The 26631-nt window shown below is 41.7% G+C and overlaps 1 protein-coding gene and 1 long non-coding RNA gene across 6 annotated transcripts in view; one reads left to right on the plus strand and one right to left on the minus strand.

Annotated features, from left to right (window-relative positions):
- Positions 1-25284, plus strand: part of DNAI3 (dynein axonemal intermediate chain 3) — a 53805-nt gene extending 28521 nt beyond the window's left edge. For all 4 annotated transcript variants that reach the window (XM_075936377.1, XM_075936376.1, XM_025183175.2 and 1 more), the window contains exons 11-23: positions 34-123; positions 4784-4873; positions 5650-5778; positions 6800-6873; positions 9862-10009; positions 12070-12157; positions 14418-14548; positions 15418-15481; positions 19709-19839; positions 20725-20929; positions 22328-22419; positions 23963-24085; positions 25150-25284. In XM_075936377.1, coding sequence (XP_075792492.1) covers positions 34-123; positions 4784-4873; positions 5650-5778; positions 6800-6873; positions 9862-10009; positions 12070-12157; positions 14418-14548; positions 15418-15481; positions 19709-19839; positions 20725-20929; positions 22328-22419; positions 23963-24085; positions 25150-25284 — 1500 coding nt within the window. The remainder of the gene's footprint in view (positions 1-33; positions 124-4783; positions 4874-5649; positions 5779-6799; positions 6874-9861; positions 10010-12069; positions 12158-14417; positions 14549-15417; positions 15482-19708; positions 19840-20724; positions 20930-22327; positions 22420-23962; positions 24086-25149) is intronic.
- LOC142830574 (uncharacterized) lies at positions 53-24095 on the minus strand. Of its 2 annotated transcripts, XR_012905944.1 has the most exons (4): positions 22899-24095; positions 22442-22517; positions 3882-4047; positions 53-2542 (listed from the first exon to the last, which is right to left on the minus strand). It is a non-coding gene; the product is annotated as an uncharacterized LOC142830574 (long non-coding RNA). The 2 variants fall into 2 exon arrangements; XR_012905943.1 differs by having other exon boundaries at positions 22442-24095.
- Positions 25285-26631: the final 1347 nt, after the last annotated feature.

Here is a 26631-nt window from a genome sequence, read left to right on the forward strand (position 1 = left end):
GCTGTATTTATCAAATGATTATTATTTTACTAGTTAATGCTGGAGTGTCCTGAAGATATCTACTGCTTTGAGTTCTGTCCATCTGATCCCAATATTATTGCTGGAGGCTGTATTAATGGACAGGTATTAGTTCCATTCTTTTTAATTCCCTTATTTTCTATATTGATCTACTAAATCTTCATTTTGAAGTTTAATTTACTACTATTTACACCATAATGTATCTGCACTAAATAGTGAATATTTAGTGTTCTACAACAAATGGAAATGCAGCATGGAAGCAAACTCGGATGTTTATATAAACTAATGATACACAGTCAAAATACACATGGCTAAATCACACCACCACTTGTGGAAAAATTTCCCAGGTTTCAGCACCCACGGATTCTGTACAAATGAGCCTACTGTGGTAGTGAAACAGGGTTTGTACCCTTATAGGGCAATGATGTCTCTTAACCCATGGATAATTAAGTATCTACAAGAAAATCCCATTTCTTGCACATTATTTCCTGCTCTCCTGTTCCTTCTCAGTTTCCTAAGGAACTATATTCATAGTAGTTCCCTACCTATGTCTGGGTCTAAATTCCCCTAGTGAGAAAGGTTTTACAGCACAATAAAATATTCCACACCAAATAATGCTGATAGGATAGGCATTATCTTATCTGAGGAAATTCCTCATGCTCTGGACAATTATTAAGACAGAGATCCTCAAACTCTCTCCCTCTCCCCCCCATTAATATATTTTGCTGTTTAATTAGCTAATTTATCAGAATTAAGGAGACCAGAATTTGAAAATGTGCGAGGAGGACACTGAGTTGACAAAAAAAACATACTTGTATATGTATATAAATCATCATCATAAATAAATGATCACGATATTAGTCATCTTATAAGACAAACAGACTTAACAAAAACAATCATATAACATTAAAAATATCAATATTTGTCACTCTTAAGAAATGAAAATCTCGATCCATAGTTATCAATTTCGCGTTCAGTCCATTCATTGTCTTTTATTATATTGTTAATTCTTCGTACTTTGTCAAACAATAAATTGTCATTTATTGTGATGCTAAATTTTTCTTTAACGAATAAAACTGTTTCAAGGATTTTATTCCATTGAATTTCTTCATTCAGCAGAATCCAATCAAACACATACACTGGTTCGTCATGTTTAGTCCAATTTTCTAGATATTCAAGAGCATTTTTATAAAAGCTCATTGTCTCCCTCGTAAATTCTTTCTTCATTCCCAGATTGCTCTCTTGTAATTTGTTTACAACCAATGGAAAGAAGTTGGACTCAAGACGTGATTGAAGTTGCTCCTTTAATTGTTTAATATGCAAACCCACTTCTGTAGAAGTTATATGCTTTTTCAATACTTTTTATAGCTGATTGGAACACAGTTGCTTGGTTGTGAACAAAATACAGAGTTACTTCAGCAGATTCATTCTTAAAAAAGTTTTTCAAAATCAGTGGACATTTTTCCAAACTTAGAAAGTATGATTTTAAAATCTTGAACAATTGCAGCACTTGTTCAATGGCTGGCATTAAAGCTAACCATCTTGTTTTTGAATATCCCAACAGTTTTTTATATTCAACTGAGGCTTCTTTGCAAAAAGTCTTTAATGATATAACTCTTACAGTGAATCATTCAAATGTAAATAAATTTGAGGTATCACAACTTCAACATCGATGGACATTAAGCTTGATGCTGTATTGATGGCATTAGATACAACATGGGCATTGCAACCTATTGCAATAATCATTTTCCCAAGTAAATGCATCTTTTTCTTATGAACAATTTTATTGCCTTTGCGATTTATACCGCCAAAATTAGTATTTGTGTTATCGGCACACATCACAATAACTTTATCATTCAAATTATGATTATCCACTAATTTTTTGATATGATTGGATATTATTTCAGATGTCTCACATCAATTGCTTCAAAATTCAAAACTTTGATTTGAATACCATTTTCAAAATTGAAGTAACGAACTAACAACGGATACAACTTTATATCTTTGTGGTTTGAAGCATCCGAAAGAAGTGTAACAAATTTAGCTTCATCTAAATCTTTATTCAAATTCTCTTGTGCGTAAGTTTGAAAAACATTGCGAATAATAGCCTCTCGTTTAGTTCTGGCACAATGGAATTTTTTATTATAAAGTACTCCATTTAGTTTTGACGTACAGTCTATGCTCCAAAAACTTTGTGCATCACAGTGTGGTACACAGTCAGACCTTCGGCAGCTGCTAAATTCTTTACGTCTTCTCCAAATGATGAACTTCCTAAGAAGTCTGTAACTTTCTGGGACATTGATGCCCATGTTAAAGAATTTTGATGTTTGTTCGATGAAACAGGCTTTGTTATGCTGGATCAGCCACCTACTGCCACACTGAATTCCATCCAACAGACAGTACACTTCACTAATGAATCATCTCTTGTTTCATCCACAATTCTGATGAAAGGAAATTCCTTTTTTAAATTCTCGTTGAAATGGCATTTTCTTTTCTTTGACATTTTTAGGGTTAATTGTGTCAACTAAAAAAAAAAAAATCACACTGACTTTAAATTAAAATGGCTCAAAATAATAACATTTCATAAATACCCTCTAAGTGTACTTTTACTGTATATTAAGCCTTTTAACAGGGGTTCAACTGCAGTATAATGATACTTTAAAAAACAGCAGGATATATTTTTTTGGCAAAGTAGGACAAGAAGGACAATTTTTTTCAAAGGAGGACAAAAGGAGGACATAATTATTGGGGAGGACAAGCCCCTCAAAAGGAAGACTGTCCTCAAAGGAGGATGTCTGGTCACCTTATCAGAATGAGTCACTCACGTTTCTCCTCCATAGAATTGACATTGCATATTGCCACTCCTAGGAGCATTGCATGCTGTTCTTTATGTCCTAGAATTACTAATGGCACTTAAGTCTGAGTTGATTAAAAATGTCTACTTCTCATATTTAAGTGGCTAAGCTAACTGAAAGCTCTAGACCAGGCGTCTCAAACTCCTGGCTCTTAGGCCAATCCTGGCTGGAGTGATTGCGCAATCCGGCCTGGGATCCCTGGTCAACCGGGGAGGAGGCTGTCCATTACTGGCCCCCAAACTCCACCTCTTTCCACCATTACCCCACCCTCTACACTCCATGATGCCCTATTCCTCAAGCATGCAGCTTTGGGGATCACTGGTGGGAGCATGGCAGGGTGCAGTGGCAGCAACTGTGTCCCCTCCCCTTCCCCGCATTCCCCATAGTGGCAGGAGCTGCGGCAGAAATAGATTGTAGTAGAGCAAGTGCACCTAACTCCTGTAATGGACAGCCTGCCCCCACTCCAGTCCGCTGGGACTCCCGGTCTGGACTGTGCAATTTCTCTGGCTAGGATTGGCTCATGGGCTAGGTGCTTGAGACCCCTGCTCTGACGTATCTAAGCCTCTTGATTCCAAAAACAGCATTTTCATCCACTGAAAACAGTTAATTAAAAAAACCAACAACCGTTACCGTGACTGATCAGATCAGCAGTCTGTCTAGTGCAGTATCCTCTCTGCCCAGGGATATCAAAGGAAGGTGCAAGAAACCACATAAAATGCCATCAGAACCTTGTAATTCATGGTGCACATGGATAGTACCACTGAGAAATAAGATTTCTTTCCAAACTGAGACTGTCCTGTGGAGCTGCTCTAAACAGTTTCCCTTAGTTTGTCAGAAGCTGCATATATAATGAAGGAGGAGAACATGTAAATAATTTGTGACTTTCTGAGGAATCTAGAATAGCAGTTCTGTCCAGTTTCCTTGCTATAAACAGTACCAAAGCAGTCTGTGATCATAATTTCTTCATGGTTTCAATAGAGTCTTGTCTTTAGGCAGGGCTATACTGACCTTATCCTTCATCTTTCATATGGCAGAACTGTGGGCTTTTCTTTGCACCTGAGTGTCTGTTACCACTGGCACCAGGGTATGTCCACAGTCATTTCCCTGTTTGTACTTCATCCTGGCTTTAGAAGATGAATGCTTCCCATATTTAGAATTCTCCTGCTTTTCAGTTCTAGAGAGGAAATCAATAAAACATGACATGAGAGAGGATATAAAAAATTATAAATTTCGTAGGGAATATACAGTTTGGCATCCCTGTATACTCTCCATAAAATAAAAACAAGGAGACGTACGATGAAATTGAAAGGAAATGCATTTAAACAGATAAAGAAATACCTTCTTTACACAACACATTAACCACCTGTAGAGCCACAAGGTATTACGGACTGCAGGAGATTAGTACAATTCAGAAAATAATTAGACATTTTTATGGATAGGGGAAGTTTTATTCCCAACTTTCATCAGTTTTGGTGGTTTATGAAACATGAAAGTTTATATCCCACATGATGTTTTATTATATCAGTAAATATTATCATCCATAAAAATATCTAATCCTTTTTTGAGTCCTAAGGATGTGATGTCATAGAAGCTGGGGTTTTTCAGTCCATAGCCATAACAGTCACTTTAAAGGTGACACTCTGAAACGCTTGATCAGTGTGACAAGCTGCACAGGCTAATTGTTAACTGACTCAGCTGGTTCTAGGATTTGCAGTCTCTTGCACAAGACTGCTACAGTGAGGGTCTGCAGAGGTAAGCCTTTTTAAAAAAACCACCATCCTCTGGTTCTGGCACAGAACGTAGCCTACCTCTTTATAGACTCAATGCTCCTATTATAGTTCAGAAGTATGTTTTAATGTATCAGATAAACAGAAAAATGACTTTGTAATGGCATTTATTTATCCTAATAGGTTGTATTGTGGGACATTTCTGAGTATGAAGAGAAGCTGCAGAATGCTAAAACTGGTGCTAGCGGACGCAAGAATACTGCTGTTAATATGGTTAGTACTTGAGTTCTGTGACTAGTGCTAAAATATACCCTAATGAGAATATATATATAAAAACAATTTTTGGAAATAAATATGGTAATAGGGATGCAGGCTGAAAATGTAGGCCTGCAACGAAGTAGTAACTAAACCGTTTGAATTCCAATACATGAGGCAACAATATAAATCTTTATCAAAATCTCATATCTGTATCATGAACCCGGATTAATAATACTATAATTTATACAGACTAGAGATACAATATGGCATTGTTATTTATTGAGCATCAATTCTATCCCCAGGAAGTTACTGAATGGATCAAATCAATATAATCCCCTAGTCAGTGCTACAAGTGTATGCAGATGTGTGTTTTAAAGGTCAAATTTAAGGATAGCAGTAAGGTGGTTTGGTTCATGGAAGGAGGGAGATCATTCCAGGCAGAGTGTGTGCTCTGGAAGAATGCATGAAGATGAGAATGGAAAGAGGATACAAAGTAGGTAATTAGAAGGAAGGCTTGAGAGTAGAGTGGAAGAAATAATGCTATGTTGGAGGTGGGTGGAGCAATTTGGATATACTTTTCACAGTATGGTATGGCAGGGACTAATTCAAATCTGAGACTTTCCATTAACTTTGATGGACTTCAGATCAGACCTCTAGAAGGGTTTCTAGATTGAAGTAAAATACTGCAAAGGGACATTAACTATATGTGAGGTTTACTTTTTTTTACTTTGATAACTAATGTATTTTGCAAAACATACCTTTTAAAATGTATCTTTTAAAAACGTCTCTAGCCAACGTTTATACAAGCACAACAGAGTGGTAAGGAACCACATTTTGTGAGATACTGTGCAGTCTCTTCCATTGAATATGGCCATAAAACAGTAATAACAGATATACACTGGCTGCCAGACTATTTTGAGGTGAGTTTCAATTGATATTTGATTACTTTCTATTTTTTCCAAACCACTAATAAAATCAGTGCATGAACTACAGATCATGTGGGACAAAATGGAATTATTTGTAATAATCTCAGTGGTACTTGGGTTCATTATTTCTGACTGCCAAAGTCGAGTCTCATGCTCACTGTACTTTGGGATAGAACACTCCACTCTCAATTTTTTATTACAGCTGACTCAGTTATGTAGCTGACCTTATTATCAGGGAAATACAACCTAGAGGGAGGTACTATAAAGTGGGTGCATAACTGGTTGGATGACCATTCCCAGACATAGTTATCAACGGTTTACAGTCATACATGAAGGGCATAATGAATGGGGTTTTGCTGGGATCACTTCTGCATCTGGTTCTGTTCAAGATATTATTGACTTAGTATCCTCTAAATTGGCCCTGGAACATAGAATCATAGAATAATAGGACTGGAAGGGACCTCAAGAGGTCATCGAGTCCAGCCCCCCACCCTCAAGGCAGGACCAAGCTCCGTCTACACCATCCCTGACAGATGTCTATCTAACCTGTTCTTAAATATCTCCAGAGAGGGAGATTCCACCACCTCCCGTGGCAATTTATTCCAATATTTGACCACCCTGACAGTTAGGAATTTTTTCCTAATGTCCAATCTAAACCTCCCCTGCTGCACTTTAACGTCGCATGGTGCACTCCAGCTGGTTGGGGCCTTGTGTGCAGCCCTAAGGGCTGGCTGACCCCAGCTCTGTCCCTTTCACTTGAGGCCCCACCCCTTCTGGGATCGCAGAGCAGAGCCTCTTCACCTTGCCCGGAGTCCTGACAAGTCTATCCACTCCCCTGAGTATGCTGGTTTTGGTAATATTTGTTTGTTCCATTGTCATATCAAGGGACAAGTGAACTCTGACTTGCACAGCTGCAGCCACCAATGAGAGACTTTCTTAAAGCCTATTTTACTGACAGTGAAGGAGTAGTTTTGTTGATAAAAATATTGTTTATTATTATTTATTATTATTTTAGGTTAACAGAATGGGCATTACTTTTGAAAACAGAGTTGGAGTTTGCGTACAGCTTATCACCTGCTCTCCTGATTGGTATTACATTTTACATGTTTTCATAGGCATAAACAATCACAAAACATTCCCTGAATTCCCTTGAAACTTCTTTTAAATACACCTTATTCCTTCTCTCTGCTAAATGTTTCAGCATATACTCTGTAGTGTGACTAACCAAGTTCTGAATCCCTACATAGCTGTCTGGAATAGTTGAAATTCAGCCTGTGACAGAGTCAGCACACAGACCACCCACCACTGAAGCCCCACATCGTGGCAGTGTGTGGAGTCTAGTAGCTGGGCAGCTTTACAGGGTTGCTTTCATGCTCTCCCTGTGCCATTGGAAAAAAGTATCTGGGCTGGCCCCACATAGGCTGTCCTGGAAGGCCTGAGAACTGCATTTAAATACTACTAAATAACCTAAGGCCATGTCTATACTTCAAACTTTTGCTTGAATAGTAACATCAGTGTGGCTTTTAATTGACATTTCTAAACCTGCAAAAGCCACAGTGTAGATATAGTTCGACCCACACATGATCCTTTTGCCAGTATAGCTCATTTAGTTCAAGAAGCAGCCACTACTTCAGAGACAGGATGCTGATCTAGATGGCCCTAGAGTTTGATCAGGTTTGACATTTTTTATATTCTTCAGTTGGCTGGCAAGGCTGTATATGCAGTTCCAACCCAGAAACTGGAATAGCAGCTGAGGAGGGTGGGCTTGCATAGCTGACTTGTTCCCAGACTAAATAATTAGGCTCTTTGCAATGGAGCACATTTCATACACTAAGTATGTAGTTCTTCGTCGAGAGGCGTCCCTGGGGGTGCTCCACATCAGGTTTAGAGCGCCCCAGCACTTCTCAATGGATTTTTCTGAGCAATGTATTGGGGGCCGTGCATGCGCGGTGCACACGAGCCTCCCTCAGTACTATCGCGCATGCGTGGCCCCCCCTTCCTTCAGTTTCTTTCTACTGCCCCCCAGCTTCAGACAGAACTCTCCTGTTCTCACAAAGATTTCTCCTCACAAACTTCTTTCCTCAAATAGTTGTTTAGAGTTAATTTATTTCCACAGTTCCTGTTAGTAGTTAGCTAATTTACTTGTTTAGAGTTAGTTTTAAGAAAAAAACCCAACTGCCTACAGTCTTGAACAGCTATCTCCAACCACCTGGCTTTGAAAGCTGCAGGCTCTGCAAGAATTTAATGCCTGTCACCAACTGCGCTAAGACAAAAACACGCAAAGACAGACAGCTGCTACTTAAAATGTCCTTCTCTGACAAGGACAAACACCATACCTCTGACCCAGGCTCAGGTCTGAGCAACATATCTATGAGGCAAACGTCCCCTAAGCCATCAAAGGCAGGGATGAGCTCTCTGAGTCAGCAGCCCAGAAAGCGGCTTGCTGAGGGGAGAAAGACACACTGCTCAGGTAATAACCGCTTTGGGTGAGCACAAAAAGGGCAATAAAAATGCCAAAATGTTTGCCCTTTCTGAGGCAACAGGTCTTCCCGTGCCTGCCTCCCATTCCACGCTGTCTGACATGTCAATGCTTGCCCTACCATGGGCCATAGGAGATATTCCCACTCTTATCACAGCATCGAGGAATCCCCTCACAGACCAACCGCTGGGTGCTGGCCCCCCTCTCCCATTACTAGGGGCAAGAGCGCTGCTCAGTGAGACTCCCCTCATTAGCCACAAGGACCACAAAGACCTGGCAATCTCTCCCACTTTACATTTGCATAATTTGACTGATAACATACATCCTCAATCTCCATTCTCTGATTTTCCCTTCCCCCTCTCTGAGGACTAGGAGGAATGTTTACCTGTTTTTTCACCTCAGCCATAAATGGAGGGCTCTACATGGTCTGCTTATCAGCAACAACCAGATTTTCTTAGAGCACAAATGGCTCCCTGGGCGCCTTATTTTTGAATGCCACGGCCTATGCTTTGCCCCCCACCGTGGCAAATGTTCAATCAACCACCTCAACAATATAAAAAGAGACCATGTAAGACGAAGCATATGGCGAAACCCTGCTCTCCTTTAAACTGGTCACCCCACACCTCTGTGAGGGGAACTGACAGTTAAAGACATTGCTCTCTGATGTCAGCTTCTACATCTATATTACATTCAAATGCAGCCCCAGCCATAGAGCAGGCTTTGTTACCACCTGCTACTCATACCACTGATGATCTCTCCTCTTTCTAAGATATATTTAAAAGAGTTGCTATTGATTTGAATATATCTATGGAAGAAGTTCAGGTTTCTCAACATGAACTCACTAACATCCTCCAGCCCAGTACAGCAACAAAGATGGCACTTCATATTAAACCAGCCATCTTGGAGCCCGCTAAAACCCTATGGTAAACACCTGCATCCATCCCACCAACATGCAGGAAAGCTGATCGAAAATACTATGTTCCCCCCAAGGGAAGAAGAAAAGGAGGTTACTCACCTTCCTGTAACTGACGTTCTTCAAGATGAGCGTCCCTGAGGGTGCTCCACTACCCTCCCTTCCTTCCCTCTACTTCAGAATGCCATTATGATAACATCTTAATATATTATTTGCCGGGTTCCGGATAGAGAAAGAACTGAAGGGAGAGGGGGCCGCGCATGCGCGATAGTACTGAGGGAGGCTCACGCACCGCGCATGCGTGGCCCCCAATTCATTGCTCAGAAAATTCTGTCGAGAAGCACAGGGGTGCTCAACACCTGATGTGAAGCACCCCCAGGGACTCTTATCTCGAAGAACGTAAGTTACAGGAAGGTGAGTAACCTCCTTTTTTCTTAAGCAAACTACGATGCTTATTTAACTACAGCATGTGATTAACAAGACGTTGAGGACAAAATGTGGAGTAACTATATGTCCCAGTGAACAAAAGAAGCTATAAACTTTCTCTATTCCCCAAACTCTTGCATCTATTGCTATTCTAATATTGAAGATAAAAAACCAAATATTATATAAAAGCTTATTGAAACGTTAAAATGATAATTAAGCATATGAAGAACAATGATCTACAATATCTTGTTTTGTGGAGCTCCATATTCTTTTGGGATCTTCGAGCCCCCAAAACAGCCATCCAGAATTCAGCTGAGAAACCAAAAGAGGAGAAGGTTATTGAGGCTCCCCCTGATGTACCAACTACATTTAAACATCTAGATCTCTCCTGGAGACCTCTCATTAAGGTACTGTATGCAATTTATAGGCCTGTACAGTTGTCAGCACATTTTTTAATTAAAAATCACAATCATAGTAAGTTTACTAAAAGTTATGGTTTTAGGAGGGAAAGTGCATAGAGGCACAGGTATGAAAATTCAGTTACACCTCCTTAGAGACACTATACCTAAATCCAGGGGTGGGCAAATAACAGGTTGTGGCTGGATCTGATCTGCTGGGGTTAGTCCCTTGCAGGTCCTCTTACCTGCGCCTTCGTGGGTGTTGGGCGATCACAGCTCTTGTTGGCTGCAGATCACTATTTGCAGTCAATGGGACCAGCGGGCAGTGACACGGACCAGGACACCACATTCTGCCACTCCTATTGGCCATGAATGGTGATCCTCAGCTAACAAGAGCTGTGACTGCTTGATACCTGTGGAGGTGCAGGTAAACATAGTGGCAGTGGGCCACCACAGACAAACCCTGGCTGGCCACCACCTTTTTACTGCCCACACCTGCCTAAATCCCTTCATTGTTGGTGCCTCTTTGCCCTGTAGACAGAGCAGCAGCCACCTGCAGAAGCACACTCTGCCTCCATACTCCCACCAGCCAACCCTGAGTGGCACTATAACCCCATACATACCAGGTCACAATGCCCAGAGTAGGGAGCCAGATCCAGACCTGCAGGAAAGAAGCCACTGCGGTAGGGTGAGTGCATGCAAGCTCACTCTACCAAATCTTTCCATATAAATGTTCACATTAATATGGTTTTCCTTTGAATTCTGTTGTGGTTACAGTAGGGGAAGACCATATTTCATCACTACAACAATAGAACAGGACAAATACTTTCCAAACTTAGCTTACAACAGAGATAGGGAACTTACAATACACTGTCAGATCTGACTTGCTACTTAACTTCATCTGGCCTACAGCAGATATCTGCACTCCAGGATGGAAGCCCTAAACCTCAGCATCTCTCCCCATCCAGCACTTAGGCCAGAAGCCATAAGTGCGGACTCGCCCTGCTTCAGTGGAGAAGCTAGGTAGAAATCTGGTTGACTCCAGATGGCTCCTGGAAGCAGCTGTCACGTCTCTAGGTGCAGGGGCTAACAGGGCAACTCCATGTGGCTGTACCCCCAGCACCAGCTCCCTTTGGCTGGGGGTACATATCCACTGGGAGCTATGTGGGCACCACTTGCAGGCACAGGCTGCTTCTCCAGCTAGAAGCATGCTGTCAGCCGCGTATGGGAGCAGCTGGAGCCAGGGCAGGCAGGGAGTTTGACTTTGTCCTCTTGCCACATACCAGGAGCTGTCTGAGGTAAATACCGCCCAGCTGGAACCTGCCCCCTGAAGCTACTGCCTCAGCCCTGAGCAGCACCCAAACTCCCCCCTGGAGTCTGCATCCCAAACCTCCTCCCACACTACATCCCCCTGTCCCAGCCCTGAGCCCCCTCCTGCACTCCAAACCTCTTGGTCCCTATCCAGAATCCCCTCCCATACCCCAAACTCCTTATCTCCAGTCCAACCCCCTCAGCCAGAATCTGGACCCCAACACCCTGTCCCAGCCCAGAGCCTCCTCCCACATGTTATTTCTGGCTCTAGCAGAACCCCAATGGTGCTGTGTGTGACCCACAACTGATTTTTTTCTGGGGGTCAATGTGCCCTGATTGAAACAAGTCCTGGCTTACAAGAACTTTAATATAACCTAGTAATTTCTGAATAAACATAAGCTATAGTGGAACTTGTAGTATATAGCAGCATTTTTACCACCAGATTGTCTATCTTGCTCAGAGAAGGTTTGGAGATATGTTTGTTAAAACACAGGTGGCCACTAGGGCTCCCACCAGTGGAGCTGACATTGAAGTGGCAGCATTGAGAAACTTTAGGGAGAAAAGAATAATGCAGACTAGACCACTGAGGTCACAGTTTTCCCACGGCTAGGGAAGGAGAAGACAGAAGCACAATGTATGGAATTTGAAGAATGCACTTCACACTGACACACCTGTACCATTACATTAGAAAGCCATTTAGCAGTAGGCCTCAAGTATTGGACAAAATGAGTTATCAAACACTCCTTTGTACTAAACAGGTAAACCTATCCAAGAGCGCCACAAGTGGAGACTATAGTCCTACCAAAATTAGCCTTGAGGATGAGCATTTCCATTACAAAATACCAGGTAAAATATCCAGTGTATATTTTTGAGATAAGTATGTTGGTAAGATGATTTTCTGTGTATATAGAATAAAAGTTAAGCAACATAAATGCACTGTAACCAATGGATCAGTTTTCCTAAATGTAATGGTGTATGGCACTGAAGGCTATAGTGAACACAAACAGAATGAAAAGAACAGAATTCACTACCAAATGATCACAGGTTATCAATTCTCAGAAGTTATACTAGCAAGCTGTTTCCCCCAGTAGTACCTACTGGTAACAAAGTGAATTGAGCATTGGGCAACACCATGTGCAATCTGCTCCAGAGCCACTGTTAGAAATTCATTAGTTTGGGAGTTTTTAAATTAATCTTTCCTTATGTAATTTTCTACTCCTGCGGCAAGTCTTCTTGTTGCTCATTTTGAATCAGAAAGTGTCTCCTTATTAGTCCATAATTTCAGAGAAAATATTCAGAGAGATGTCTTTGTATCTTAAGAAGTACTGTTGGCTTCCAATACCATAGTATTTCAGTGCCACTACCACATGATCCTCAGTGTATTTATCCTCTCAAAGGTGAAGAAATGCTATTGCCCCCGTTTTATACAAAGATAATCTGAAGCACAGAAAGCCTAAGGCTACGTCTACACTGCAGGCTTCTTGCACAAGAATGGCCATTGCACAAGAATGGCAAAAACTTGCGGAGCGCCTACACTGCACATGCGTTCTTGCGCAAGTAAATTTACAGTAAAGGGTCAGAACAGAGGGCTTCTTGCGCAAGTGTTATTCCTCTCCCCATGAGGAATAAGAACTCTTGTGCAAGACGACAGTGTGGACGGGCAACTTGGGTTTCTTGCGCAAGAAATCCCTATGGCTAAAATGGCCATCAGAGCTTTCTTGCACAAGAGAGCGCCCGCACCGCCATGGATGCTCTTGTGCAAAAGCACATCTCTTGCCAAAAGCACGTGGCAGTGTGGATGCACTCTTGCACAAGACCTTTTGCGTAAGAACTCTTGTGCAAAACAGTTCTTGCGCAAGAAGCCTGCAGTGTAGATGTAGCCATGGTGATTTTCTCAAGGTCACACAGGTAAATGACTCATCAGGTAATTGAATCCAGTTCTTCTTAGTCCCATGCTAATGTGCTAACTGTAGACCATCCTTGCTACCTGCATTGATAAAGAAGCAATCAAAATGAAAATATTGAAAAATCATTAAAGTCTTTGGAGGATGGGAAGGGCAACAAAAGGGGGATAAGGAGGCTTTGGAAGGATGAAAGATCATCAGACAAGTTGATAAGATTTGGAGCAAACTAGTACTAACGGTACAACAAATTTTCTTAAAAATACTTTTGGAAATCATTACCACAATGACTCTGACATGCTACAACTCTGTTACTAAGATGTGCTGGATCAGATTTACAAGCTGTCCACTACTGACTATAGTTGGTTTAAAAAACAAATTTACATGTAGTTCTACAAGCTCACTAAGTTGTGGGCCTCCACTTGCCTTGGGTGCAGGCAGGAGGGGGCATGCCCAAGGGCAGCCCCCAGCCCATGGCCCCATACCACAGTAGCCCAGACTCCCTGGCCACCTCTTATCATGACCTGGCTCCAGCTTCCAGTTTAGCTGGGGGGAGGGACTCAGGGGTAAAAGGAAGAGCAGGGGTGGGGCCTAAGGCCAAAGTCATCTGACCCCAAAGAGGCTGGCACTGCCCCTGAGCCTCAGAAGACACAGAATGAGAGCGGTAGGGAATCTGGGACAAATGCTGTTCCTGAGTCATTCAGCTTGGGACCAGGACTTGAACTCTTTTTGAGACTGTCACACCTAATTCAGGATGGTTGACCACCATACTTCCTTTGTTGGACCAGTGTCATAGCTCTGCCGGGGTAGCAACATTGGAAGTACTAGGGCATTTTAACCAGTGTCATGTAGCCCTTCTGTGAGAAAAACACCACTGGCTGGCCTTGCCACTAGTGGGCAACTGTGAGAGATTTTATGAAAAAGCTCAAGCATAGACACTACAAGAGTACTGCTTAACTAGCCTGCCTCCTATTGCTGGCAATTTGTACGTCCTCAACCTTTTTCTCCCTGCTAGATTTAAGGCAACAATTTAATTCCATGCAATAACCGTGTATGCTCTTCTCTGGGATTTTCTTTCCTCCTTTATTTCTCATCTTGAAAGTTCTAATCTCTCAGCCCTGAATTACTTTAGTAAGGAAAATAAGATGTATGATCTAGGAAATTGCCCTCTATAATTAAATGATTGTATCCTTATTCTTCTCAAGATAAGATGCAATTCCAAATCAAACCAGAACGGTTGGGAGATGAAAATCCTTATAAGCAATTCAAGTTCCCTTCAACCAAACCTCTTAAAATACTGGAGAATATCCCCACCAACTTTTTTGTTGGAACTGAAGTAAGTTAAAAACATTGATTATAATTTCTGATCTTTTTAAAAATAGTTGGGGTATGCTGAACAATTTACACAGACTAGTGCATGTATATTTTCTTTCTGAATTATTCAGTGGTTTGTTCATTGTGAATTGGGCTGGCCTTTGTATTCCACATTTTGGCACATTCATTTACAGTTTTGACTTTAAAAGACTGTTGGACCATACACTTGACAGTCAGCGGGAGTTGGGCAGTTCATTCCCCTCAGCTCCTTTGGAAATCGCAGCCAAAATATATTGAACTTAATTCTTAACACCAGGAACACACACACTGTCCTTATTTCCATTGCCAGAACCATTAGGGCAGTAATATCGATTGCAGGGTCTTCCCTAAAGTCTAATGAAAGCTTTATCATATTTTCAATTTCCCCCCGAATTTAGTCCTGTATTAAAAATAAGCCCATTGTTCCAGCTTCTACCCCTTTAAACCACATCTAACTGCCAAACTGAACAATTTAAAGAGGTGTCTTAAATATTTCCTGCATTTCTTCCATTTTGGGATTCCCATTGAAATAATTTTTTTTCTTGCCACCCTTTCCTAAAATCATGGGGCAAGGTCCATACCACATGTAAACTACTCCATCTCTACATGAAGAATACCCTGTAAATGCTGATAGTTGAGGGTTTTCCCCCCCGAAAACTGCAATTTAAAAAAAAATCAAAACAACCCAACACAAAGCCTGATAAACTAATATGAACATTTTCCCCATTTTTGCAGTCATGTTAATAGACTCCAGTGTTACAAACTAAAAATAGGCACATTTTGACTACAACATTTATGTAAATATTTCACCCAGCTCCAGTTTGCATTTATCTGATTTCTCTGGCATCACAGGATGGTGAAGTTATTTATTCTGACTGGAAGATGGAAAGAGAGAGTGACTCAGGAAGACTGATTAGTAAGTTCAAGTTTTTCACCATCAACCAAAAACTGCCTTTTTAAGCTAGTGGACATATGGATGGTTACAGACAGACTTAAAAGTCTTGCTTTATTATATGGAGATCTAAGCTTTATAAAAAGGACTCTTGCCCGGTCTGTAGTAGGAATTTGACACACTGCTGACAACAGGTATCATCAGAGACTTCAAATTGCTGTTGTAAAAGATTAGACTGCTACTGTAGAATGAAGGGAGATCTTTTCAATACCATTCCTGAATGCATGATCAGTGATGCGGAAAAAAAAACCACGTTGTGCCATTTATACTAGGAATTAAAATGTTTTAATGCCAGTTCAGTGGGACCTCTTGCAATTGTGGCCAGCAGTGGGTCAATCTGTTAGTGTGGGGGACCTGACCCTGCAAAAGGTTTTGCAGAAGACTATTTCCAAAATTCCAGCCACAGAATAACAGCAAATGTAGCAGTGGTAAAAATTCTCTCCTTTCCAAGTCTTTTCACTTGAAAACTTAATTAGGCTATTTAAAATAGCAAATTTTATTTTTAAACAAAAGAACATTAATTGAAAATCTTATATTAATACAGGCAGTCCCTGGGTTACGTGGATCTGACTTACGTTGGATCCGTACTTAAGAACGGGGCTTTCTCGCCCCGGAGAACGTGGGCAGCGGGACCGCCCAGATGCACCACGGTCCCGCCCAGATGCACCACGGTCCCGCCGCCCGCATCCTCCGGGGCGAGAAAAGGTGCTCCACGTCTCCCTGGTCTGCTGGGGGAGGTCCCCCAGCAGACCAGGGAGATGCGGAGCAAAGCCGCGGAGGACGCGGGCGGCGGGACCGCCCAGACGCACCGCGGTCCCACCGTCCATGTCCTCCGCGGCTTTGCTCCACGTCTCCCTGATCTGCTGGGGCGGGGAGGGCGCAGCTAGTGCACCCCCCCCCCCCCGAAGACCAGGCTTTTCTCGCAGACGCCTGTGGTAGAGCAGCTGGGGCGTTGCCGGTTGGTCCCGCAGCGCCGCTCCTCGGCGCTACTGGACCAACCCGGCAGCACCCCAGCTGCTCTGCCCCAGGCGTCCTGATTCAGCCACTGCTGGTCAGTTTCAGCAGCAGCTGAATCAGGACGCCTGGGGCAGAGCAGCTGGGGTGCTGCTGGGTTGGTCCAGTAGCGCCGCTCCTCAGCGCTACTGGACCAACCCAGCAGCACCCCAGCTGTTCTGCCCCAGGCGTCCCCAGTCAGCCGCTGCTGAAACTGACCAGCAGCTGACTCCAGGAAGCCTGAGGCAGAGTTGCTCTGCCTCGGGCTTCCTGGAATCAGCTGCTGGTCAGTTTGAGCAGCAGCTGACTTGGGGACACCTGGGGTAGAGCAGCTGGGGTGCTGCTGGGTTGGTCCCTGAAGCGCCGAGGTGCGGCGCTGCGGGGACCTACCCGGCAGCGCCCCAGCTGCTCTGTCCCAGGTGTCCAGATTCAGCTGCTGTTTAAACTGACCAGCAGCTGATTCCAGGAAGCCCGGGTCAGAGAAACTCTGCCTCAGGCTTCCTGTAGTCAGCCGCTGGTCAGTTTCAGCAGTGGCTGAATCTGGACGCCAGTTCCGACTTACGTACAAATTCAACTTAAGAATGAACCTACAGTCCCCTATCTTGTACGTAACCCGGGGACTGCCTGTACCATCATTGGCAAAACAGCTAAAATGAAAATTTCTGCAAACCCATTAAGTGCTGGGAGTGACATTAGTTTAGCCACACTATACATTCTGAGTAATTTTTGGTATATATTAAATATGAAACCATTCATTTAACAATATAAAAACAGCAAGGATATAGTCTGCATGTTATGCAACTTGTCTGACAATGTTGCTGAAGCAATCCAAACTTCTCTATTCCTGGCTTTTTAATTTTAATGGTTTTAGTTGTTGCTTTTGCATTTAATTGGAAACTATAAATATTTCACTGTTTGCAACTGAGGGACTCAATTATTGTGAGAAGCTGGAAGTTTCATATTGCATTTTAATGCCTTATTGTTTATCATGAACTAAGAAATGCTTGCTGAACTTTAACAGTTTATAGTGTAATGACTAAAAATAGTCAATTTAGAGACATAAATCAAAGGATATTTTAAAAACATCACAAATGGTGTCAGTCTCTCACAGAAATGTACACTGAATATAATGTTAATACAGACAGATTGAACCTCTCTAGTTGGGCACTCTCTGGTTTGTTATCTGTGGTCTGGCATAATTTTAGTTAGCTGGATGTACGCTTTTCAAGGATGTGGCCACGTTTTCCACAGTTCCATAAAGTTTGTTTACAGCCACCAGTCCTGGCTCTTAGTGTTCTGTGCTGTTATTTAGCTCTAATTTATCCCTAAATATTGACCTCTTGTGGTTTGGCAAATTCTCTGGTTTGGCACTTTTCAGGTCTCGAGAGAGCCGGACTAGAGAGTGTTCAACCTGTAACAGTATTTGTATTAATGAGAATTCTCTAATGGCAAGTACAGTGCCTTCTATAGCTCCCCACAGGGATCTTCTTCCTCGGGGTATAATGCCTGAAAATTAGAACAGACTTAAAGAGAAAAGACTGTATTAAACTGGTCAAAATATGAGGGCCTGTAATCAGGTACTTCAGGATTTTAACCATTTGCCAGGCACAGGTATGGGTTATTATGGGATATCAAAATAATTTTCTTGGACAAAGCTGCAGACATACACGTGGGTTATGTCTACACTAGCATGATTTTCCGAAAATGCTTTTAACAGAAAAGTTTTCCATTAAAAGCGTTTTCGGAAAAGCACGTCTAGATTGGCAGGATGCTTTTCCGCAAAAGCACTTTTTGCGGAAAAGCGTCCGTGGCCAATCTAGACACGGTTTTCTGCAAAAAAGCCCCGATAGCCATTTTGCGATTGGGGCTTTTTTGCAGAAAACAGTACTGTGCTGTTTACACTGGCCCTCTTGCGCAAATGATTTGCTCAAGAGGGCTTTTGCCCTAGTGGGAGCAGCACAGTATTTCCGCAAGAGCACTGATGATCTTACATGAGATCATCAGTGTTCTTGTGGAAATTTAACGGTCAGTGTAGACAGCTGGCAAGTTTTTCCGCAAAATCATGTGATTTTGCAGAAAAACTTGCCAGTCTAGACACAGCCTTGGAGGCCAGGTTGAGGCCACTTTCCTTTATCTGTGCCAGTCACCTTCAGAGCACATGGATGTGGCACACAAAACCCAGGAGAGAGAATCTATATAGAACAGGAGTGGGCAATACTTTTTTATGTGGAAGCCACTCCAAGATTTTGGCGAGTGGTCGAGGACTGCACTTTTTCATGATATTAATGGAGGAAGTATGGGGTCTGAGATGGAGGTTGGGTGCAGAAGGGAGTTTGAGGATAAGGAATTGGAGTGTACGGTCTGGCAGGGACTTTGGGTGAAGGAGGCGGTTGTGGACTGGGGTGCAGGGCATTAGGTTGTTGTCTAGGGAAAGGGAGAGGGGTACAGGAGGCAGTGCAAGAGTTTGGGTTGTGACCTAGGGCAGGAGGGTATTGTGATCTAGGGCAGAAGATTGGGGTGCAGGGTCTGGGAGAGGACATGGGCACAGGAGAGGGGCAGAGGGTTTGGGTATGTGGATTAGAGGTAGGAGTGGGGGGCAGAGGGTTGGGGAAGGGTGGGGCTGGGCACTAGGATCTGGCCAGGAGACTTACCTGGGTGTCTCCCGGCCAGCAGCCCAGCCTGTTTCTCAGGCAGGCAGCCTGCCCTGCCCCTGCACAGGCTGCAGTGCCATGTGCATGTGTGAATAACTGAGCCAGAGAGGAGGGGGAGCATGGTGCTTTGTGTTATTCAAACAGGCATCTCCCATTGGCTGGTTTCTGGCCAGAAACTTGACCAGTGGGATTGTGCTAAGGATGGGGGCAGCACCTGAGGCCTTGTCCCCTCCTCTCTGGTCTCACAGTTGTGAAGAAACAGCCTGGCAGTTGCTTTTCTGAGTGTCATGGGGGAGAGGGGACGGCGGTGAAGCAAGCAGGAAGGCTGCCGGGGGCTCCACGCAGCATCCATGGGCTGGAAACCGGTGGCTTGATGGGATGGATCTGAACCACAGGCCATATTTTGCCCAGGCCAAAAAATGGATCCAATCCTGCAGTAGTTATTATCCCAAAAACCCTACTGCTGAGATGAGGATTGTAGGATCAATTTTGCTATCTTCAGAAAACAGGAATTACAGGAAAATAACTATCTTTTTCATTATGTTAGGTCAAAAACCAATTAACAAACACACCATCCATGATGGAATTGTCCATAGTATACAAAGATCTCCATTTTTCAAAGACATCATTCTTAGTGTTGGAGGCTGGAATTTTGCCATATGGAAAGAAGGTGTTTCAGTAAGTTATTTTGATAACAGACATGGTACAGTTGATGGAGAAAAGAAGAGAGTAACTGAAGTATATAGCCTTACGGACAATACTCATGGAAATGATGGCAAATGGTAGAGCCTCTGCTAGTTTGAAAATAAATTGGGTTAAAAAATACACTATTTTTCCTGCCAGAGCTAAGGTTTTAAAAATAGTTGTGTAAACTTGGCTCCAACGCAGGAAGCAACTTTCTCTAATTCCAGCTTTGGTGACTCTTGTGGCATCTGCCCAGGCTATTTCAATTTCCAAGTAGTCTCAGTCAGAGGAGGCTGAGAGTAGAGATAGGATGTGCTTAACTATGCTATAGGCTAAAGTAATTTGAACAGAGAAAGCAGCAATAATCCACTCTCTCTTTTTGTCCCTGGGAGTTATAGCACATTGAAGGGGAACGTGACTAGTCATAGGGAAAAGGAAATGTACTATTCTAGCCTAAAAATAGCAAAGGCAAGGATGGCTATGGTAGAATCTGTATCAGTGAGTAATGGGTGCAGCAGTCTTTTGGCCAGCCAAATATATATTTAAAAAAAAAAGTTCCGTACAATTACTGCCTTCTTGGAATCGAGAACTTTACTTTTTTGTCTTGTTTGTCAATAGACAGACTCCCTCAGTTGAGGAAATGGGCATCAGCTTTTCCACTTCCCTATAACACTTCTCTTTACCAGTCAACAATAGACACACTGGTTTTGACACCATAATTATTTGTGTAATGGGATCACTCAGAAATGGTGATAGTTCTTACATTACACAAGCAGGAGACTTGAAAGAGCTCTGACTGGGTGGTGGTTGGTGTGTCTGTCTGACTGTCTGTATGATTGCCTTGGTTTCTTTTACATTGGCTTTTTATTTTTTTTTAAGAGTGGCCCAATCCTACAATCATGCTGCTCATCAAAAAGATACACTGTAGGACATTGGTCCTTATCGAGGGCAGGAGTTTTCTTCATTGGTAGAGAAGATGGAAATATTGATATTTGGGACCTACTGGAAAAAACGCATGAGCCATCCCAGACCCAGAACATCTCCATATCGATGATCACCTGCATCAAACCATGGATCATTTCTTGTATGTTAACAGAGATTGCACTTTTTCATAACACTGTATTAAAAAAAATTACATCATGATCCTGGAAAGGCTTATGCTTAACCTACCTTTATACACTGAACATAGTTCCACTGAAGTCAGTAATACTTCACACAGTGAATAAAATAAAGCACAAAAATAAATCTTTTTGGCATTGGGACCTTCATGTTATATTATTATTACACAAGCAACTAAGCACCATTTCTTTCATTTTTTAATACAGGCAGTCCCCGGGTTATGTACAAGATAGGGACTGTAGGTTTGTTCTTAAGTTGAATTTGTATTTAAGTCGGAACTTGTACATATTGTAGGGGAAACTCTAGCCAAACATTTCTCCAGAGCTCAGTTTTATTCTCCCACACCTCACTTCCCTCAGTCCTTTATTCTCAAGCTGAGGTGTCTGCTGAGAAAAGCCGCTCCGCGTCTCTCTGGTCTGCTGAGGGGGGCGCTAGCTTCGCGTCTCCCTGGTCTGCTGTGGGGAAGCAACTAGTGCGGGGTTGCCTCACCCCGTTTGTAAGTAAGGATCCGATGTAAGTCGGATCCATGTAACCCGGGGACTGCCTGTATTACAAAAATGGTATTGTTTCTTTTGAAAAGGTTTTTGTGTAATAAGGAACATTTAATTATCAAAAAATAAGACAAAATAAAGCTATTTTTGCTGCAAAAAGTTAAAAAATACATTGTAACAAAAACAAGTCTTTGGGAGCTGGTCACTCTCTGTTTACAAAGATAGATAGATGTATACACTTGCTTATATTTTGCCACAACTGAAGAGATTTATGAGGTTTAAATATTTTATGGTTGAAACTGTGCATTTGAAATACAAATATTTTTCACATGATGTAAGAGTTATCAAATGATACTTGCTTTTTCGGTGGGAAACCATCAAAACTGCAGACAAGTTCCATTACTAGACCATAAGCACTTTAGGGCAGGAGGCATCCTTTCTTTGGGTAGAATGCCTAGCACAGTAGAGACCCAATCCATGATGAGGTTCTCAGCATAACCACAAAAACTAATATGCAAGGACTCAACTTTATTGGAATTTTGTATGGATAGACGCCTTAGCTGAAATGCTAATTAGTAAATGCTGGAATTCATAGTTAACAAGGTGCCAGCACAGTAATTTTCAGTGGATCAGGACACTGGCTCATTTAATCCACTATCCAAGAGTGACCAGTACCAACCACATACTTAAGAGGAAAATGCAAGAATACCCATAATGGACAATCATGGAATAAGTTAGAGGAATTTTCTTCCTAATCTATCAGCTAGTGGCTGTCTTACGTCCCGCAGTCTGGGGTTATACAAACATTTTAATCTGCTTTCTTCATTCTTCATAATAGCATGGTTGGTTGTTTTGTTTTTATAATCTTACAGCAAAGCAGCACTTTTTAGCTGTATCTGATGACTTTGGAACACTGCATATTTTAGAAATCTCATGGACATTAAGTCATCCTTCCAGCAATGAGGTTTGTAACATTTTCTACTTACCCGTTAAGTGACTGCATATCTTGTGGGTTTTCATGAAGTGTTTTTTTCAGGCACATCCTTTTAGGATATTGGATTCCTACAAATTAAGTTGATTAATTTGTATTTGATCTACAGTTGTGATCTCGTAACATCTCATAAACCAAAACTGAACCTGGTGGGAGACCTCAGAGAAAAACCAGTTGTTGCAATAAGCAGAGTTGTCATGACTCATCATTACAACCAGGCAATGGGAAAAATGTAGACAAAGTATCCGAACAGTAGAAATATTTTTTGCTCTGTGCATAAAATGCAGCAGGTTTCATAAACTATATTCTATACATTTGCCTTGAAATTTTTCTTATAAAATTTTGCATAGCTCTAAGGAAGTCAGTGACTTCAAAAGAGGCATGCTGATTTATGCCATCTGAGGATCTGACTTTAGATCTTTTAGGATCTGATCCTGCAAACCTTTACTTACGTATCTAGTCTCTATGAACTCATTGGGACTGCTCCTGAGAGTAAAAATGATTACATCATAAGTTCTTTGGGGGCAGCGGCTGTCCTGTTCTGTGTCTGTACAATGGGGTCTGGAGCTGTAATATTACAAATAAATAATTTGCATCCATTGTATTAATTAGGTGCTGATTTTGCATGTCTTTTCTCTCTCTCTCTTTCATTCAGTTTCTCCCAATTTCTTCTCCCCACCTGAAAACAAGTTAGGAACCCCCTCTCACTCATTCTTGCACTTTTTTTTCCCCACAGCTTATTCTATTCTCCCTCTTCTCTTTCCTTCCCCAAACCACTCCTTCTCATAACCCCCACCTTCCTCTTACTATTTATAGACTCATGTACATTGTAAACTTACTATGAAGTTAAACAATATAAATATACAATATAAACTTGCACTACTTGTGCTCATAAATATTCACAAATGGTGTTATGTATCTAATTACATTAAAATCTTTACATTCTGTTAACACTCTAAAATCTTGAACAGTCCTGTTAGGGAAACAGGTGTGCGGTATTACAAATAACTGTGATAGTGGAGCAGTGGAGTTGGATGGGTGGGGGTTTATGCAAAAAGATAACTCAGGGATGGTTTACACACAGACCTGGATTGATTTAACTAAATCCTTATTTTAAAACCAATCGAGTTGTATTAGTACAAGATTGTGAGTGGTCATTCTTGTTCCACAATGAGAGTGGGTAAAGTTAGTTTTTTGTTGAGACTATAAAAAATTACTTTAGCCACACAGAGACTTATACCAAAAATATCTATGTTTGTTTTAATAATTTCTTATGTTATTTTACTGTAAGACTGTGCATAGAACCACATTAATATAGGGAAATTGGTAACAGCATTATGAGATTTATCAGGAAATGGTCCATGTACTACGTTACTACAGAATTTTGTACTTAGTTCTGTATATTTAAAAAGATACTTTAAAGCAATGCATTATTACTGTAGATGGATTATATGCTGAAAAATGAAATAAGATTTACTGTGATCATCACAAACCATACTTGTCTTTGGTTTAATAGCATGCCAGTGTTTTTCATTACTTTGAGAGAGAGATCAAACATCTAGATTTTTTTGAACAACGGCAAGAATTCCGAGCCAAAGAAAGAAAGGAATTGGAGCTGGAAAAACAAAGAAAGAAGATAGTAAGTTACGTTCAGGGGGCAAAAAAGCTAGTTCATTTATTTTTATTTATAAAATATGCCTCTGTTTGATCTAGGTAAAATTTCCTGTGGTATTTCTGTTAGGCTTTATAAATTAAAAATAACTTTTGTTTAGCATTTTCTAAGTAAATCCAAACTGACCACTTTCATATTCATAGACTACTCCGTTATTTGGGGGAAGAGAATATACTGGACCAATTCATGCTTAGAGCTTCAGTTCTTACTCAGCCAGCACTCACTTTGACTTCAGTAAAGTTAGAGAAGAGATAAATTTGACGCTGTTTAAGAACTCATTATTTTCTTTCCTCTTTCCCCTAGCAGTTCATTTGAAATATTACTTTAGATCCCCTTTTATTATGAGTATTATACTTTACGGTCAGTAGGCAGAGGCCCCAAACCTTCAGCCCTTATATATAGCAGTAGTGTCATTGGAATGAGTAGGACTGTTCATGTAATGATTGCTGCTGTGAATAAGGTCTCCATGCCTGAGCCCCACCTGCATAGAGCTATTACAACAGTTGTATATAGATGCTTTTCCCAGTTTGATATTTTAATTAATATTTTAATCAGATTTGTTTTTTCTTGCTTGTGTGCCCTCCATATCATGTTGTTGGGAACATGTTATATACAATGCTGTTATTACCATTGACCGTAGCAAATCGGATATGCCCGATTCAATGATTCCCCCTTGCATAGAGAAGGAAATATAGTATCATATAGAACGTTATATACCAAGAGTCCTATGTGGTATGTGAAAGGAAGTGAGCCTTGAATAGATGGTGAGGACTTGTCCTATTGCAAGGGCTTGAAAAATTAAATCGATCCAATAGCTCTGTATCAACCTGACTAATAAATGATGTTACCCACCTGATGAAATGACAACTCTGTGCACATGGTTCTCAGTGATGCTCCATTCCTGATTATACAGTTAATAAGGAGGAGGTGAAATAGACAGCACTGATCACTGACTGAAAAGCAAAGGAATCGTATTCATGTTTCAAAGCTAACAACAGCTAATAATGAACTATTGATTACTTTTTCCTCAGAAAGTGGCTGGTGGACAGAAATCAAGAGAACAAATGGAGGAGCAACTGAATGTAAATTATGCAGATTTTCTGGATGAAGAGAAGAAGATCCTGACAGCACTTGGGCTACTGAAAGTGACAGACAGATTTGCCTAGAAAAGAATGTGGTGAATGTGCAGTTTTTACCCCAGGAGAGGTTATTTTGCTTCCTTGCTTTCTTGGGAAAGTTGTATATATTCAGTTAGCAGTGCCTTTAGCATGATAACTGTACATATGAATCATTTCACATCTATCTTACTAGCTTTGTTAAGGTGTTTGCTCATAGCAGCAGGTAAGAGTAAACTTTATGCATATTCCTGCACAGTCTTTCATTAAAAAATATAGTTACAAATGAGTCATCTCCTGGTTTAATAGCATTATTTTAAGTTGTCCTATTCTTTTATTGTACAGTGAACCTCTCCAGCGCTGTGGCTGCTGTAAAAATATTCAATTAAGAAAATCTACTCAGTAAGTCAAAATAAGACCACACCATACTCCCTTGCAAACTGTTCCCATTTGGATAGAATAAAGATATTAATATTTCTGCTGCTCAGCTCCCATAAATTTCTTCATGCCAACTTACTTCATCTACAAAGCATTCAGTTCCCCTGGAAAAGCTGAGGAGATTATTTTTGTAGCATGTCCCGAAGGTCCCAAATCTGGGCAGGTCATGAACCAAGGGAAAAAGAGAGCTCTAAAGCCAATGACATTCTGCCACTAGCCTTCTTTGGTTTATACCAGAAGGGACCTGTCAGCACCTCAAGGTGACAATAACTGCCCTGGTAACATATGAAGAGAAAGAGGTAGTCCTCTGAGGTGGCTGGTGCTGAAGCCTTTAAATGTCATAAATAACACCACACATTTCACCTGAGCACGTCATGAAACCCTAGTCTCCTGTGCTCTTGTTATGGAAGCCCAGTTCATATGCTAGCAGGGTCATCCTTAGGATTTATGGGGCCCTTTGCAGTATTATTAGACTAGTGTCCCTATGCCCAACGGTAGTCGGGGAGGGAGTAGAGATATTAAATTTAGATTGAGTAATTGAATAGTGGATGCAATTTGAATCCACTATTCAATTAGTTGATAGAGCACTTCCGCCTTTGAAATGTAGCAACAGCACTAGGGCTGTTGCTACGCTTCAAAGGCAAAAGTGCTGAAGGGAGCATGGGGCCAACGGGGTAGTCCCCTGCTGGCCCCGCGCTTCCCACGGTGTTTCAAAGTGGCAGACTCCTGCACTGACCCTGAGCTCCATGTGGCACTGCTGCTTTGAAACGCTGCGGAGAGCCCAGTCCCAGGCAGCATTTCAAAGCAGCAGCACTGCACGGAGCCTGGGGCAGAGGGGGAGTCCCCAGCTCCACACAGCATTGTTGCTTTGAAACACCCCAGCTGGCCCCCGGCTGCACGCGGTGTTTCACAGCGGCAATGTTGTCTGGAGCCTGGGATCTGGCCTCAGGCTCCACGTGG

The sequence above is a fragment of the Pelodiscus sinensis genome, chromosome 9 (assembly GCF_049634645.1).
Source record: "Pelodiscus sinensis isolate JC-2024 chromosome 9, ASM4963464v1, whole genome shotgun sequence".
Classification (NCBI taxonomy): Eukaryota; Metazoa; Chordata; order Testudines; family Trionychidae; genus Pelodiscus; species Pelodiscus sinensis.